The sequence below is a fragment of the Cynoglossus semilaevis genome, chromosome 10 (assembly GCF_000523025.1).
Source record: "Cynoglossus semilaevis isolate Cse_v1.0 chromosome 10, Cse_v1.0, whole genome shotgun sequence".
Classification (NCBI taxonomy): Eukaryota; Metazoa; Chordata; class Actinopteri; order Pleuronectiformes; family Cynoglossidae; genus Cynoglossus; species Cynoglossus semilaevis.
The window spans coordinates 20,337,676-20,354,166 of NC_024316.1; the positions used below are offsets into that span (position 1 = coordinate 20,337,676).

The following is a 16,491-nucleotide window of genomic DNA, read 5'->3' on the forward strand; positions in this document are numbered from 1 at the left end:
TCGGTACCTGGGACCGACTGTCCGTCTACGGCCGCTGGTGAAACATGGTCCACAGTGTCAGGTTAACCTTCTTCCACAGGAACTGATGATGGCACCAAACAGGAACCTCTAGGGAGGAACAAAGTTCTCCTGCTCAAAGATTATGTCGATGGCCTCGGCCACATCCTGGACCACGTGGCCCGGTTCCACCAGCCCCGGGTCGAACCTGAAGTCCCGGTGTCCGTGAAACGCCGTCTCCTCGATGCAGTGGTTCACGTCGGAGGGCAGGTCAGCTTTGGGGTTGTAGACCCCGGTGCAGACCAGCACTGACTTACAGCAGGTGGCAGAGGGCAGCGCCAGCTCGCTCTCCCACAGGCTGTCCGCGTCCTCCTCCCGGGGCACGGTGGCGGTGGACCCCGTGGCCGCCGCCATCTTGGCAACAGCTTGGTCCTTCCTGGCGGCTCTCTCCTCCAGGTGACGATTGTAGAGGTTGGCACCGTAGATGTCGGTCATCAGGTTGTCCCTGAGGACGCGGAGGCAGACGGCTGAGTACACACTTCAACTACTACAGTACTACTACTACTACTGCAGTAGCTGTACAAGGGCAGGTCAGAAAGGATTCATGAAGATAACAAACCTCCAGGTTTTAGTCTAAACTGTTGTTCAGTGTCTGAGGACATTTTGACTGACCCTCAGCCGTTTATTTTGTACTTAAATAATACACAGAATTATGTGGTAAAATGTGGATATCGTGCAGCAGATGAGGCTTTACTACATTTAGATTTCTTATTTCATTTATATATTCTTTACTACATATATATTTTTATGTTTACTTCACTACAGTTGTATGTTTGTTTTTCTATGTTTTTTTTTTTTGGTTTTATCATTTTTGCCCACAGAGCCCGCTCTCACCCCACAGCGTAGAGGGAGGTGACGGGGAGTTTCCATTTCCAGCCCACGGCCTGGTTTCTGATGAGGTATTCTGCGAAGTGGTAGGTCAACTCGCTGGGTTTCCCCATCAGAGCCTCGTACTTCAGCTCTCTGCCCGTTATCTTTTTGTAGATGTTCTCCAGACACACCAGGAACGTTCCATGACCGAACCTACAGAACCAAACAAACGTGTGTCTGTGTTCCATCATTGATCTCAGGACTGAGGTGCAGCTGGTCATGTGATGGGGGGGGGGGTAAGGAGGGGGCGGAGCTCATGGATGAAATAACGTTTCAATACTACTGATGTTTATCTTCACTCTGCTGTGTTTTGTTGTGTAAGGGTTACCGTGGCGATTGGGCCTCGGCCATCCACATGAGGTCCATGTTGCAGGCCAGAACCGGCAGATGAGGCGTCATTCTGGGTTGGTGAACACTGCCGAGGTTACCATTGGTCAACAAGACGTCGATGATCAGCTGCAGGTTGGTCTCCCATCGAACTGGCTCTCCAAACAGAACCACAGCTGTGTGTGTGTGTGTGTGTGTGTGTGTGTGTGTGTGTGAAAACAAAGTGAATCAGAGCGGTTACGTCTGAGCTCCTGATCTGGAGAAGAATCTGAAGATGAAGTAACAGGTTCATACCTTCAACTTTGGGGAGGTTCACCACAGGGCTGGGCTGGAACAGAGGACAGGAGTGAGCACGTGCAGAAGAACAAGACCAAGACCACAAAGTACACACAGTACTGTGTCAAGTATTTGAAGCAGAGAACCAGCGGTTTGTTCCTAACGTCATTTTAAATCTCCACGTCTTACAGGCAGTTTGGGTCTCCTGTTGTGGTCCACCATGTCCAGCAGGGGGTACAACTCCCTCAGCATCTCAATACTGACAACATTCTTGAAACCCAAACTGGAAAAGAAGAAATATATATGTTCTTAGAACCTTGAAAGAATGAAAACAGATTCTTCCAAATTACTCAAAGACTCAAATGTACTTTTTGGCGATCTCCAGGACCGGACCTTGTCCTGACACCAGGACACACTTGTCATGGAACTTCTTAAACATCCTCAGTGGACTGTGCGACATGACGACTTGGTCTTGGGAAATCTGCACCGAGATTAGAAGGAGAAAAAAAAGTGGTTGAGAGCAAACAGGAAGTGGTTGTTAATCCCTAAAGAAAACTCTTGGAGGACTTGCCGGCACTCCCAGGATGTAGGAGAGCTGTTCTGCCTTTGTTTGACGGAGGCAATTCCCTGCATTGGTGACAAACACAACCGGCACCACAAACTGTCCCTGAGAATCCACCAACTTCTCGAAGGCCTTTCTGGCGGCGGGTATCGGCAGCCTCCCCCGCACGAGGACGCCGTCGATATCGAACAGCAGCCCGAAGCTCGGCTGAGGCTGCAGAGAAAAAAAAAACAAAAACGAACTCCAATAAAACAGTTTGACCTTTTTCAAAACATTCCAAACCCTGCGGTGCCGCATCACAGATGAGTCCGACTGTCAGTGGTTGAGAGTGGGATTACAGCTGTGTTTATGTTCAAACCCACTCAGAAACGATCTCATCTGATTATAAACCTGATGTTTCACTGTGTCTGTTACCTGAACAGTGACGCACTGTAGTGGAAGGTACGTCGTATGAGGCCCGGGGTCGGCCATTTTCTTTGTCCTTTAACATTACACACGTGGGTAAACCACTGGATTTAGGGGCAAAATGTGGTGAAAATAAAGATGTTGTGAAAATGACAACAGACCGTGTGGAGGAGAAATATGAAAAATCAAAGTCTGATACATAATAATAATTCATGTCACTGTTTTTATTCTCAACACAGACATTTTAAAATACATTCCTGACATAGTTACTAGTCATTTATTAATAAAAAAAATATCATTTTTTAAATATCATTAAGAAATGTTTATTTAAGTTTAGTTCGTTTTTTAAATATTAAGAAATGTTTATTTAAGTTTAGTTTTTAACCTGTTTTTCAAATTTTATATATACAGATTATGCCTGACTTTAGGCTGTAAAACTGTACCATGACATATTTATTTAAAATTGAAATATAGCAACGTTTAAGTTTAAAAGAACAACAATCTAAAAGGTAACTTTAGACCGGAGGTCCGGGATTCTTGGTTACAAAAAATATTTTTGTAACCCGGCGTAAAATGAAATGTACTGTCTACAAAGAAACGTTTTTTATTTATTTTATTTCAATAAACTCACAGCATCAGTTTTTTTAATGATTCGTCGCAAGAATATATATTTCCCTGTTGTTGTGCTTAATGTTTTTGTCACAAAAGCGATACACAAACAATGTTCGTTTTGCTGGTAAACACCAGCTACATCTGCTTGGAGCCGTGACGTCACGTCCGGTACTGTTTGTTCTCTGCCAACACATCCACATCTAGCCCCGGTTACATGCAACATTGCCGAAAAAAAAGCAATGTCGATGTAGTTGACTGGTAAACGTCAATGTAGAATAAACAAACAGAACAGTCGCCGTGACGACAACTGTTTGTCCGAAGAAGCTCAAACCGTACCTGAGTTCCGCAAAAGCCGAACCGAGAACCGACATTCGCAGCTTTTCGTCTGGCATGACGGTTACTCAGGGCGTGAAAGCCCCGGTAAAACGCCAGGAATCCCCTCATCTTTCTTTATTCATCACTGAATTTTGAGTATTAGGTTTTTAAAAAATTATATAAAATAGATAAAGCCCGTTTTTAAAAAAATTATATAAAATAGATAAAGCTCGTTAGCACGAGCTAACTCGACCCGGTCGGTCTTGCTTTAGCTTTTTTTTTTCTCGCCTGTTATTTGACTGAACGAAAGCCGATGACGACATAGGACGAGGAGGAAAGGAGAAAAGGGGGGAAGGAGGAGGAGGTCAGAAGGAGGAGAATAGGGAGGAGGGGGCGCTGCAGCTGAGACAGAACTCGTGGAATCTCAGCGTTGAAAAAAGAAAAGCTCGCGCTGCACTTGGTTGCCAAGTCTGACTATTCTAAGCGAATTTGATAATGTTGAGTTTCGTGTTTACTCTTGTTTTTCGTGTCTCCAAATCCGATAAACTAAATTGCCACGATCGTCAGGCTGTAACGTCACTTAAAAAATACACCAAGAAGGGAAAGATAATCATGACGCGCCCACTGTTGATTGGCTAGTCTTCGTTGTCTGCCCTAATCAGGTCAGAAAATGTCTAAATAAACTATAAATGCGTAAAACTAGCAGACGAGATCGATTCGTCAAAAATCACAACAAACCTTAGCGTGGCCTTAAAAAAATCCGACGTCAAATGATGGATGTTAGAGTAACAACAACAAAATACAATAAAGATCATTACGGTCAACTGCTAACTGTTACGGAGGCGTCTTCCACGATTCAGATCTGGCAACATTGTTTGCGAGCTGTGGCAGTTCTGCCGCTGCCATTTTAGGAACCGCTGTGTGGCTGGGAGTGAGCGCGAGCTTCAGTGCACGAGCTTCAGTGCACAACCCAGAGCGAACACAGCTCAACGTGAGTCCCTCATCTACCACGTGACCCTCGTCGACCCGCTGTTTCTGATCACAGTAGATTCTGTGCAAGGATTCCTTTTAACTGTATTAAACTCGTTTTGTGGGGGACAACATGGATCCCGGTGAAGGACTGAATATTTACCCCCCCCCTTTTCTCCCCCTCCTCCCCTCTGTTCTATTTATAGCACACAGAAGTTGTTTGTTGTGCAGTAAAATCCCCTGCGGTTCACACGTGCTGTAGAAAGGTGCTGCAGGAACCCTAACATGGGGCCGACATTTTCAAAACAAGCTGAACCACCGTTCGACGACGTCCTTAAACAATTATACCATTAAACAATGGTATATTAATTTATTTAACACATTTTTATCCACTGTTGTTCAATTAATTAATTACAGCATAGGTTTTGTACCTATGCTGTAATTAATTAATTGAAGTTGTATGAAGTTTGAAAAGTATTATTTTGGGGAAAAAAAGACTAAATGTTAACAGTGGAAATATAATTAATCCTCCCGAAAACATTTAGCTATTTTTGTCTAAAGCTCCGACTTCAACCAAACGGCGGTGAATGAAGAAAAGTCAGGACATTTCCCCGTGCTCCTCCAGCTTTATTGATAGTTAAAATTACATTTCTATTTTCAAGGACTTCAGTTACACTTTTCCTTCCGACTTAAAAACTGAGTACAAGCAAATGGTATTTATAGAGTAGTCTAAGTGATATTGTACAAAAATAACATTTTTGATTTCTGTGAAAACATTATTTTAAATCCCCAGATAACACCTAATTCTTCTGTTCCGACAACTGTATTTTATGTTCAATATCGCCAAGGTCCCAAAAAAAGAAAAGAGTAATTCCAAAGCCATTTTAAAAGTAAAGTTTTACCTTGGACTCATTTAATTTGTAAACAGATTACTATAAAAGAACATGATTCTTTTACTACCTCCAATAGTTCTTCCTTAGCCATATAACATGTGTTTTGTCTTCACCCTCAGCTGCTCTGCTGAAATGCATCATGTTATGAAATGTTTCCATGTCAAACTCTCTTGACCAACTCGTTCCACTAAACCAAAATAACCATACAAGGAAGTTCGGTTCCTACTGACTCCCTTCTCCTATCTTGTTTAACTGAGACTCACGTCCACGAGCTCAGAGATCCTACTGATGCCCATGTGTGTCGTCCCATTTATTTCTCTCTGATCACCAGTGGCTTGGAAAGGGGGAGTTCTTTAACAAAGCATTATACATAACACCGCTACCAAACTAAAACATTTTTGTATTGAATGCAGAATGATTTTTTTTCACCCCTTTCTTTGTATTTCATATCGTGAGGCTCACTGGCCCGGGACTAGCCTCTGTTAGCCAACTTTTGGCCAGTGAAGAGGATTCAGAGAAAATAATACAACCAACCATCAATCTGAAAAAAGGAGGGGCAACAGAGCGCACTGTTTATGCGGTGGCTTCAATGGTACAGTCTTTTGCCAGGTGGCCGGCCTTGCCGCAGTTGTAGCAGCTAGCCTCGTTGGATTTACTGCAACGCACAGCAACGTGGCCAATCTCACCACACCTGCAGAGAAAGAAAGAAGACACCAGATTCAATACATTTAAGTTTTCTCTTTCTTTGTGTGAATTTGGATAAAGATGTAGACAGTGTAGATATGCATTTTCTGTTTTGTTCTGTTCATTTTATTATCTATTCTACCTCAATACTGGTGATTTTACTCCATTTTTTTAAATCATATTTTTTTCACTCCATCATTGTTGCAGTAATATCAATTTCCCAAATGATGTCAAATCATAGTTTACAATCTTAGTTTACACCCATGGCCTTGTTCACTTAAAAAAAACCCCCAAAAAAACGGTTTTAGCTAAATTAAGAATAATTGTCTGCAAAAATTTGAAAAACAACCATAACACGCAGTGACCAAAAAGCTAACACTCACCTGTAACATTTCACCTTATCGCAAAGTTTTTGAATGTGGCCAAAGCCACCGCAGCAGTAACATTTCTGCTCATTGGCATGTTCACAGTCACGGGCCACGTGACCAGCTTTGCCACAGTTGTAGCACAGCTGCTCTCTCTCCTTTTTGGGCTCCTTGCAATCACGGGAAATGTGGCCAATCGCGTGACAGTTGTAGCAGGCTATGAACGAGGAGAAGGAAAGAAAATTAAACAACATAAAAATGCATTTTTCATTCAAATGAATTAAAAAATCATAAACAAATCGTACCATCCTCAGTCTGGCAACAATCTCTGGCTATGTGTCCGTGGTTTCCACAACGAAAGCAGTGTGTATCTGTAAGACAAGGGTAAAACGCACTGAAAACCCATCAACCATGTTAATATAAATGTGCTAAAATTAATTCACAAACACTGGTATAGTGTCAAACATGGTGTTTGTTTGTGTGTGTGTAGTACAATTTACCCTTGCACCGGCCTCGGCCCCTGCCACGTCCACGGCCATTAGGGCAGGACTTGACCCAATGCCCAGAGCGGCCACATCCAAAACACTCACTGCTGCTGCTCATCTCCATTGTCTACACAAAACACAATGAACAGAGACTTTTTTAAAGATGTGTTGAAGGTTCTAAGAACCTGTAGAGCCCAGTCTACCAGATCTGGAATTATCCACCGTTTGTTGAATTCAAAAAGCATGTTGAACAGATGAACTACTATTTTAACACTAAGACTGCTACTGACACATGTTTGTCATATGTCGACAAAGCTGGGCCGCTCGAGTGGTCGTCATGTTGTTTTTCTTTCAGCAGTTTAAAACAAGAATGTGGCAAACTACAAACTAAATCAACATCTACTAAACCACCAACACCAATGCAGTAACTAGTCAGCTTTCAGTTAACCAAAATTATTTATTAAGTGTAAACAAAACTCTCTTTTATCTACTGGAGGATGAAGAACCAATAAAACAGACCTTGGTGGTCCAGTCTATTCAAAAGGAACTACGGGGGGGGCTAGTACACACCTTAAAGGGGAAACCGATTCAGCTGTTATGTCTATTTTTACGGGACATCCCACTACCAGACTAACTTACACTGCTTCTCCGATGGATTCATGTTATCGCCATAGGTCTAACGTCAAGTGTGCTGACGCTGTTGAAGTTAGGAAGAGTGGAAGTTAATCAGAAACCTTGTGACCAACACCCACAGATTGACAAGAGTCGGGTAGTAACTCATATGATTCGGAATAAAAGCGACGCGGATAACTTGTTGCTGCTGTTAATTTAATGTGATGATGGAAATACCTTGGATAAAAATAAATAAATAGATATCAAGAGGCTGGAGGGGTTTCTCCGAATAAATAAATAGAAATCAAGAGGCTGGAGGGGTTTCTCCGAAATAATCTAAGTTATACCGTTAAAATAATATATATGTATAACACATTTAATTTCCCCTAAACACGTACAATTTAAAACAGCGCAGCCGCTGACTGAAACAGACATGGCAATGCGAGCGTGTCGTTGGTTTAAAGCTAACGCGAGAAGACACATTTCGTCGTCCCACACTCATCATTTTTAAGTCGACTAAACAGTCGACATTTGGTGGTCGTAAATGTGTGTGAGCGTTAGGTGTTAACGTAGTATATTTAAATCCATTTGAAACACAGGTTGTGGCTCCGCTAACACCGGCCTGGTCACGTTGACTTTCCTCGCGAGACTCGCGTACCGTTATCTGCTGGTTTAGACATGCTAACGAGCTACCAAACCAACGCAGCCAAGAGGCACGATTCAGTCGACGACTAAAGCGGATGCCTCGGTATAAAAACTGTGTAAACGCCACTGTTGGCGTCAGTTTTTTACCGCAGAGAGTTTCCGCTAGACATTTGAACGGATTCTCTTAAAAAACAAAATTTCCCGCGCACAGCGAAGTCGTTCGGGGGGCCGGGCGGGGGAGCCGAGCTCGGTTAACGGGAGCTGAGCGCAGCATTGAGTGCAAACAAAGGGAAGCCGAACAAATCTTCAATTTCAACACATGCTGAATGTATACATGTTCAAATGTGTGCATTTACAAATACATTTGATTTTAAGACTTAAAATACGATAATGCATCTTAAATGCTTACCTCGCTGGATAACTAGCAATATCAGTGTTTACGCCTCCTTCTTTGCACTACATGCGGTGAGAACGGGAGTTCCTGAATTGTCATTCACTAAAACGCAGCCTCATCATTGGCCCTCTATTCTTCAGACAGCGAATCAGGGGTGATGATGTCTGGACACCGCCTCTACGAATCAGCCAATCTTAGTATTTATACTGTGTTGCCTTGAGATTGCGTCACAGTTTGCGTCCGTGTGTGCACACGGATCGGTCGCCATTATGGAAGAGCTGCTTCAGTGGATGGACAGACAGATATACAGTTGATAGACACATTATTTCTCACTGAACATATTTAAAAACTGATAATAAACAACTATTATAACATGACAACAATCTTTTGGCTCCGCGTGTATGATTTTTTCTCCCTAAAAATGTTTAAATTATATAATAAAGAGTTTTCTTTCTGTGATTTTTGTTGTTTCATTTTCATTGCTTGTAAAAACTATTTTTAAGAGCAATTGCACAGTCATTTTTGACTGAATTCACACAAAAGGTATTTTTATATTTTAAGCATTTTGCAAATTTAAAATAGTAACATGGACCAATGCATGTTTCAATAACTTAGTATTAAATACCAATTAACCAAGTAAACCTATACATGGTACTTTGTCAAGTTTAATTAAAAAAACACAATATTGTAGGATTGATACAGAAATGGCTCCTTGCTCCAATAGTTTGGTAATCATTGACGTATAAAACATGACTTCATAGAATAAACAAATGTATAACAGTATAAACCTTTTACACAATTTTTGAAAATGCTGTTCTACAGTTGGACACTGAAGCAGACATATGAAGAAAATCATAAATCTTTACTAAGGTTTGCAACAACAACAAAAAAAAGTTAGCTTTGGACCAAAGTCAAACTCAGAGAATAGTATTTGTTTGAAAATGCACAAAAGGAAAGCTTTGGACCAAAGTCAAACTCAGACAATAGTATTTGTTTGAAAATGCACAAAAAAGCAGGATTCGATCACGCTGTCATGGCGTCACGTTTCAATGGAACAATAAACAATATTCAACAATCAGTGCACACTCCTGCACGCTGTGATTTAGTCATTATGTGGTGAGTTGAAGACTAGTGCAGACAACAATCCGCTGGAACTCTGTCTCAGCTAACTGCCCTGAGTGCTCAGTCAAATCAATAAGTGGTGAAGAAGCCCTGCGTCTCTGTCTTAAGGTGGATTTGCTCGTTAAGTCCCAAAACAGCGGTGTCCATGTCTGGTGATCCTCGCTCTCCACCTTACACCCCCAATAGAAATCAGGCGTAAATACAATAACGTTATTTATAAGAGAATAATAATAAAAAACAAACAAAAAAAAAAGCCCCGTTATTATTGTACATTTTAAAGGCTGTAACACAGTATTGGAATTTAATATGGGGTGGAACACCTTAAGAAACTCCACACCAACAAAGCCCTGCCCTCATTTTCACAGGAGCAGTATCTGGTATTTATGCTATCTGTTTAGAAATCTCTCACTCAAACATATCAGACATGAGGATTCAATTTAAAAAAAAGTCACACGCGCTGACAGCATCGTGGAGTCACTTATACAGGAAATAAGGCTGTACGGTTGGAAAACTGTTACAGGAACTGTCCACTGCTCCAGTCTAATGGAAACAAAGTGAGGGGTTTAATCTGAGGCAACTCTTGTTGTGGGGAGAACCGTCTGTGACCCGGGCACGTCTCGACCTACTGTAGACCTGGATGCTGCAGAGATGGTAGAGAACACATGGTGAGTTTTATCGCTGCAGATGTAACTGGGTCAGGCGGGTGTTTGTTACAGTCTGCTTGTAGCGGTTCATAAATCAAATGCCAGCGCAGTGACGCGTTTAAACACTTTACGTTCTTACTTTGAGTTGAATATGAGAATGTTTCACAATTTACCTTTTTTACCCCTTCTACCTAAATGTGTATTTGTAATCCAACATGGATATCGTTCACCATATTATCTGTTGTCTTGGACCAAAGAATGATGTTGATGGAAAAAAAATAAAAATCATAGTATTCATTGTAGCAATTCTCCAGTGTCACCAGATGGCGGTGCCCTTGGACCTTGTATTGTATTTTCGCCAAACCGGTAGTAGGTTATGTTATGATTTTCAAAACACAGCGGTACACTAATTTAAAAAAATAGTTTAGATTTTTTTTTACCTTTTCTGAGTTAGTTAGTTAGTTAGTTAATCAGTTAGTTGCAACTATTTAGTCATAAAATTGCAGAACGGGAGCATTTTATTTTTTAATTCAGAAGAGTTGGACTTACACTAGTACCGTCCACGTTAGGCATTGTTATTGTGTTGGATTTGATTTTAAATTGTGTTAAATTAATGATTATTTTTTTTATTTTAAATTGTGTTAAATCGTTAAAAGCTGCGGCACTATTGCAGTAGGAGGTCTGAGTTTGGTGATAAACCTGCGTGGTCAGTGTAACAGCGACACTCGTTACAAATTAAGACTCTTGTTTTTGTCAGTGTTGTCAGCAAAGCACTTTAAAAGCAGTGATTTACACAAACAAACAAACAAACAAACAAACCAAAGTTAGTTAAAATGTTTTATATTTCAACACAACGTTCATACGGACTAAGATATTGTCGAAACAAGAAGCACGAGTTTTACTTTGAAAATCTCCCCACGGTTCTTTAAGAATATCCCTCTTCGTGTCACTTTGAGGGTCCGACGGATTTTTCTCTATCATCTACTTGGACATATAAACTTTTTTGTACTTCATTGTTATTTTTAATCCTCCCGCAAAACAAAGCCACGGGGACGTCGAAGTTTCTCGGCGGTTTTCTCCCTCGCCGGCTACAACTTTATTTCGAACACTTTCAGTGATATTTTGTTGCAGCGTCGACTTTTTCCCCATTTTTTTCTTTTTGAATGCGTTGCAAATATGACGATGTCACCGACGCCACTTTTTCCTGAAGTTATGGCGGAGCACAACTTCTCTAACTTCTCTTGGTAAGCTCGCACATATTTCAGGGCTATTTCCGCAGCTACTGTTTGAACAATGTCATTTTATCTACGACTACTGCTTTTTGCACGGCGCGAGGGCGACTCTGAAAACGTCAACGTCGGACAAGTGAAACGTTAAAGGAGCGTGAACGGAGCTTGGAAGTGTAACTTCACAGTTAGCCCACGGGCCTACGGGCTCAATTTCACTCTTTTATCTGCCACTACCGGGCCTTAATGAAACGCACACGTATTTAGAAACTCTTAAAGTCCAACAGATTTTGGGGCGAGTGAGTTTATGTTGCGACCGTGTTTGAGGATTGGGCAACGTCCGATATTATCGCAGTGGAAATACCCACGATACAATGACGGATTTATCATTGTTGTTTTAGTGATGAATGGGGACGTAAAGTTACCTTTTCTGTGAGGCAAATGGAAATAATATATTCACCTCTTCAACACAACAGTGACACCGACTTCATTTTGAAGTAAACAAATCCGTAGTTACTTCATTTCGGAACGTTACATTTGACTTTATCTACTGTATATCCATTCAAACAAACCGAAGGTAAAGTAAATTAATTTAGTTAGTTAGTTTTTTTTTTTTAAGTTGTCTGAGTTCTTGATTTCAATTAAGTTTCTTAGTTTTTTATTTAAATAATTTAATACAACGTCTAAGTTCTTAATTTCAATTAAGTTTCTTAGTTTTTTATGATTTTATGATTTATTTCTGAATGTTTCTCAGTGTATTTGACACCTGAAGTTTAATTCACCAGCAGGTTTGGACTGAATGACTCGGTGCCAGGTTGACATAAATCAAGGTGTTAATTTAGTATCATTACCTGCAGGCTGGATTTTACAGATACAAGTTAAAAGATTAAAACAGTGTGAACTCCTGTTTCCTGCTGCTAACGGACACTTTTTGATATTCGACTGGTGCAATATGACATTTCTTAATGATAAGTTGTCTTACATAAAATGTTGCCTACCAACATGTGTTTCAGGTGCGTAGTGTTGTGGTTGAAGATATTTGTATGTGAGGGTTTACTTTTTCTAATTTGTCACTTTTTACATTTAAAATCTTACTTTTTTTCACCAAGATTCTGTTTTTTTAGGCCCATTTACTGTCAAAAATGTTAATTTGTAGTTGTCATTTCCGTCCCCTTTCCTTCAGTCTCGTCTTTTCAAACATTTTAATGTGCTACACGCTGACCCGCTGGAGGTCAGGGCCAAGAACAACAAAGTCTCTGCGTTATTGTGGGGTTCCATTCTTTTCTAGACGGAACGCGTCTCTCGTTTTGAACAAAGCTTGATGTAAAAGGCTGAAGTGGCTGTGCTAAGATTCTGAGCGTTTGTAGTTTCACACCACAGCCTGTGTGTGCGCTGTGAGACGGTGTCTGTTTATTGTTAGCATCTCTCAGCAGAGGACACGGCAGATTTAATGAGTGAGTGGATGCACACACACACACACACACACACACACACACTGTACCCACTGGTGGGGGACATCATTAGGCAGAGTCGGGTGTGTTTGTAGATTTATAGTTGGCAGTGAAAACAGCCGACGATGAGGGAGAGTGTTTATACAGGGCGGCTTCAGCTAAATCTGGAACAGCCTCTTCTTCTGGGTCTGTTACCTGTTTGACTAATGTTTCCTCCACCGCTGTCGGATACACGCAGCTTAAATCCGACGTTGTTTAGGGATTTTTGGGATCGTCCTCCGTGTGTTATGAACTTCTTTGTCTAACTTCTCCGACCGCACAGAAGAAAGAGTCTGTAAATAACACACGTGACCCCAGTGTTGGCCCCAGATTATCTTTGTCTGAGTGGATTAGGTCGTCTGCATTGTTCTGCTGCTGCAGCTACAGCACCTTTGTCAGACATATTTAATAAGAAATAGATAATAAAATAAAAGGAATGAAACGTCTTTGATGCTCCAAGAAGAAGTCCAGTTGATAACAACTAAACTCTTTGGATAACGTGACCTGGATGAATGAGAATCTAATCAAAACAATTCAACCCTCATGGTGTATTTTCTGACCAGAAGGTCTTCGTTTGTTTGAGTTTTGGGGTAAAAACATTTTTCGGTGAAATGACTTTAAAATCTGCTTCGTACAAACAGATTAAAAAACGTTCAAACCCAGATTTCATCTGATCCATTTAAGGCTTCACTAAAGATTGGCAACAGACGACAAAGTTAACCTGAAAAAACTAGCCTCTGAGAAGGAGACGTACAATAACAGACAATACAGATATAACGATACTCTGAACTCACGATACGATTATGTCGCTTAGGCTACGTAGGGATGCGAAATCTTGGTTTAATAGCGTGTCATAACTAATGTTTTTAGGTGCATACCGCCACCTACTGTACTAGAGTGTGTAGGGTCATGGTGTGACCGGCACTTCTTGTTGATATTTTAGTTTTTGTAGATGTTGCAGCTCGCCGTTAGTCTTGTTGTTATTGCAAACTTGAAATCCTGTCTTACAGGTGACTCTTTGACACACGCCATGTCGTCGCTCTGTGACGACACACACACACACACACACACACACACCCTGTCAATCAGAGGGTTCTTCATTATTATTTCTCTCTTCTTCCATGTTGATGCGTTAGCTGAGCTTCTGTATTTAACCTTTTTATTTTGCAGTAATGTTTAATTTTTTTTAAACTTTTTTTACACTGTTGTGATTGTCATCTCTGGGACTTAATCTTAGTAAACTGAAAGATAAATTGTTAAAATATATATATTTTTACTCTGATAAGCTAAATATTAAAAAATAAATGTCATTTCCACTTTTTATGCTGAGTCTTTATACACTGACAGTACACAGAGGGAGAGAGAGGGAGGGAGAGAGGGAGAGAGAGCGATCTAATGTAATATTAATTAAGAAGTCCAATGGTGATATGTGCTCTCAGGCTCTCTGAGTACGGCTACCCTCAGTCAATGTGTGCCTTTCTTCAGACCACTGAGAGCGCTTGGCTTTACTAATGGAGCACCTCCAGGGAGCGTGGAAGACTCTGAGCAACGGCTTTGGAATGAAGGACTCAGCCTTCGAGGGCTCCTGCCTCTCGCCGACCATGGTGCAGGGCTTTCCTTGCCAGCGTCGCTCTTCGGACGACAGCAAAATGCCCGACTCCAAGACGAGCAGCACAATACGAGTTTATCTCCCCAACCAGCAGCGCACTGTGGTGAGTGGTCGGCTCCTGTCGTCCAATAGCAGGAGGGAGTTGTTGGTGAGAACCAGCCGCTCATCTGCCCGCCTCCTTTTCATTCCCCAGGTGAACGTGCGACCAGGTATGACGTTGCAGAGTTGCCTGATTAAAGCCCTGATGGTCCGGGGGCTGCAGCCTCAGTGCTGTGCCGTCTTCAGGCTCCATCCAGGACAGAGAAGGTGAGCTCAGCCCTGATGTGGGCGTGAAACCAGAGAAACCTGATCAGAGTTTGTACAGATCGTTTTCCTGCTCGCTTCAGTTCATCCCTTCAATAAAAAATCTGCTCTGTGACAGTAAGAAGCTGAGGATGGATTGGAACACGGACTCCACCTCTCTGATTGGGGAGGAGCTCCTGGTGGAGTTTCTAGACCACGTCCCTTTGACCACACATAATTTTGTGAGTAGCTGCACTGCATTTGGCTGCACTTGGTGTTCAACACGCATAAACGACCTGAAGTGAGAAAAATCATTTACGTTTCAATCTCGTTTTCAGGTTCGCAAAACGTACCTGAAGCTGGCGTTCTGCGACATCTGCCAGAAGTTTCTCTTGAATGGTTTTCGTTGCCAAACGTGCGGTTACAAATTCCACGAGCATTGTAGCACCAAAGTGCCGACCATGTGCGTGGACTGGAGTAACATCAGACAACTGCTGTAAGTCACAGAAATGTTGGCACAAGTCAATAATAACAGGTTAACGTGGACGGTTTTAGATCCACGGACTTGATAAAAGATTAACGTCAGTGATGGTTAGGGCTGTAAGAAAAACTGATATGTTGAAATACTGTGATCTCTCCTCTCCTGATCCCGTATCAATCTCCTCCTCCATCAGTTATTGATTTTTTTTCTTCACCAACTCCCAGTCCAATATTCCTGGTGTTGGTTCATGTTCTTTTTCTTTTCTTTCTTCTCTAGTGATTCCAAATGTAGATCCCTCTGTTCCAGTGTCAGGTTGTGGTAAAATTGAAGAAAAAAAATCTGATTAATTATCAGTTATTGTCTGTAAAAAGCTCTTAATTTTTATATAAGTGTTTTTGGGAACAGGTTTGTGCACTGGTTCTCCTTCAACATGTCGCTGTGACAGTGGAGCAGAACATGTATTTACACGACTGCTGCTGCTGCTGCTGCTGCTGCTGCTGCTGCTGCACAGGCTACACCCAAATATTGACTTATTTTTGATTTTTATTTTTTTTTCAGGTTGTGTACAACACCTGGCGAGGGCAGCGGTCCATCACTGCCACCTCTGACATCACGGCGGATGACACGCTTCCCAAGGTTTGAACCACACAAACCGTCTGTGTTTGACTGATGTGTCATGGACAGTTGCCCCTTTGACTGGTGGTAAATGTGAGAGTAGTTGTGGTTAAATGTTCCTCTGGTCTCGGGGGGTGGAGGGGTGTTAGGAGGTTTGGGTCTCAGACCTGGACTGAAAACATCAGATCCTGTTCCTTAAAGAGACGTCAACAGATTCTTTAAAGCAGTTTGGATTATTATTGACAAATCCTGTTTAACATTTACTGTCAGTGTTACACTATTGACCCCCCCCCTCCCCCCGGCCCCCACGTCAACACATTTACTCAACGTTTATTTTAAACACACTTTCTCAGTTTTACTGAGGGGCAGTTAAAGAACAGATTGAATCAAAACTCAATCTGTGGCTGCACTGAGGGGACCCGCCCTCCACTTTGGGAACCCCTGGTTTGACCTGTTCATCAGTCCATATGACTGACCTGACAGTCGGCCACAGTCACTGATGATGAAAGTTAATGATGAACTCCCCCCCCCCCCCCCCCCCCCCCCCCTCT

General features: G+C 41.8%; 3 protein-coding genes and 1 long non-coding RNA gene across 4 annotated transcripts in view; 2 read left to right on the forward strand and 2 right to left on the reverse strand.

The window, feature by feature from the left end:
• LOC103385530 (haloacid dehalogenase-like hydrolase domain-containing 5) overlaps window positions 1-4,137 on the reverse strand; it is a 4,989-nt gene extending 852 nt beyond the window's left edge. The window contains exons 1-9 of the mRNA XM_017036308.2: window positions 3,660-4,137; window positions 3,446-3,624; window positions 2,102-2,305; window positions 1,899-2,011; window positions 1,720-1,813; window positions 1,549-1,582; window positions 1,256-1,430; window positions 892-1,080; window positions 8-502 (exon numbers count right to left, since the gene is read on the reverse strand). Coding sequence (XP_016891797.1) covers window positions 109-502; window positions 892-1,080; window positions 1,256-1,430; window positions 1,549-1,582; window positions 1,720-1,813; window positions 1,899-2,011; window positions 2,102-2,305; window positions 3,446-3,553 — 1,311 coding nt within the window. The 5' untranslated portion in view covers window positions 3,554-3,624; window positions 3,660-4,137 and the 3' untranslated portion in view covers window positions 8-108. The remainder of the gene's footprint in view (window positions 1-7; window positions 503-891; window positions 1,081-1,255; window positions 1,431-1,548; window positions 1,583-1,719; window positions 1,814-1,898; window positions 2,012-2,101; window positions 2,306-3,445; window positions 3,625-3,659) is intronic.
• On the forward strand, window positions 999-1,860 carry LOC112487616 (uncharacterized). Its single transcript, XR_003050878.1, has 3 exons — window positions 999-1,134; window positions 1,250-1,637; window positions 1,722-1,860. It is a non-coding gene; the product is annotated as an uncharacterized LOC112487616 (long non-coding RNA).
• Window positions 4,138-4,999: 862 nt separating the features above from the next.
• cnbpa (CCHC-type zinc finger, nucleic acid binding protein a) lies at window positions 5,000-8,643 on the reverse strand. Its single transcript, XM_008319455.3, has 5 exons — window positions 8,487-8,643; window positions 6,836-6,947; window positions 6,641-6,706; window positions 6,354-6,552; window positions 5,000-5,977 (listed from the first exon to the last, which is right to left on the reverse strand). Exons 2-5 carry the CDS (start codon window positions 6,942-6,944, stop codon window positions 5,860-5,862), a joined length of 492 nt encoding a protein of 163 aa, XP_008317677.1. The 5' UTR covers window positions 6,945-6,947; window positions 8,487-8,643; the 3' UTR covers window positions 5,000-5,859.
• A 2,504-nt stretch (window positions 8,644-11,147) lies between these two features.
• Window positions 11,148-16,491, forward strand: part of raf1a (Raf-1 proto-oncogene, serine/threonine kinase a) — an 18,143-nt gene continuing 12,799 nt past the window's right edge. Inside the window, exons 1-6 of the mRNA XM_025059407.1 lie at window positions 11,148-11,481; window positions 14,439-14,665; window positions 14,756-14,868; window positions 14,984-15,086; window positions 15,183-15,340; window positions 15,884-15,961. Of these exons, the coding sequence (XP_024915175.1) occupies window positions 14,465-14,665; window positions 14,756-14,868; window positions 14,984-15,086; window positions 15,183-15,340; window positions 15,884-15,961 (653 nt within the window). The 5' untranslated portion in view covers window positions 11,148-11,481; window positions 14,439-14,464. The remainder of the gene's footprint in view (window positions 11,482-14,438; window positions 14,666-14,755; window positions 14,869-14,983; window positions 15,087-15,182; window positions 15,341-15,883; window positions 15,962-16,491) is intronic.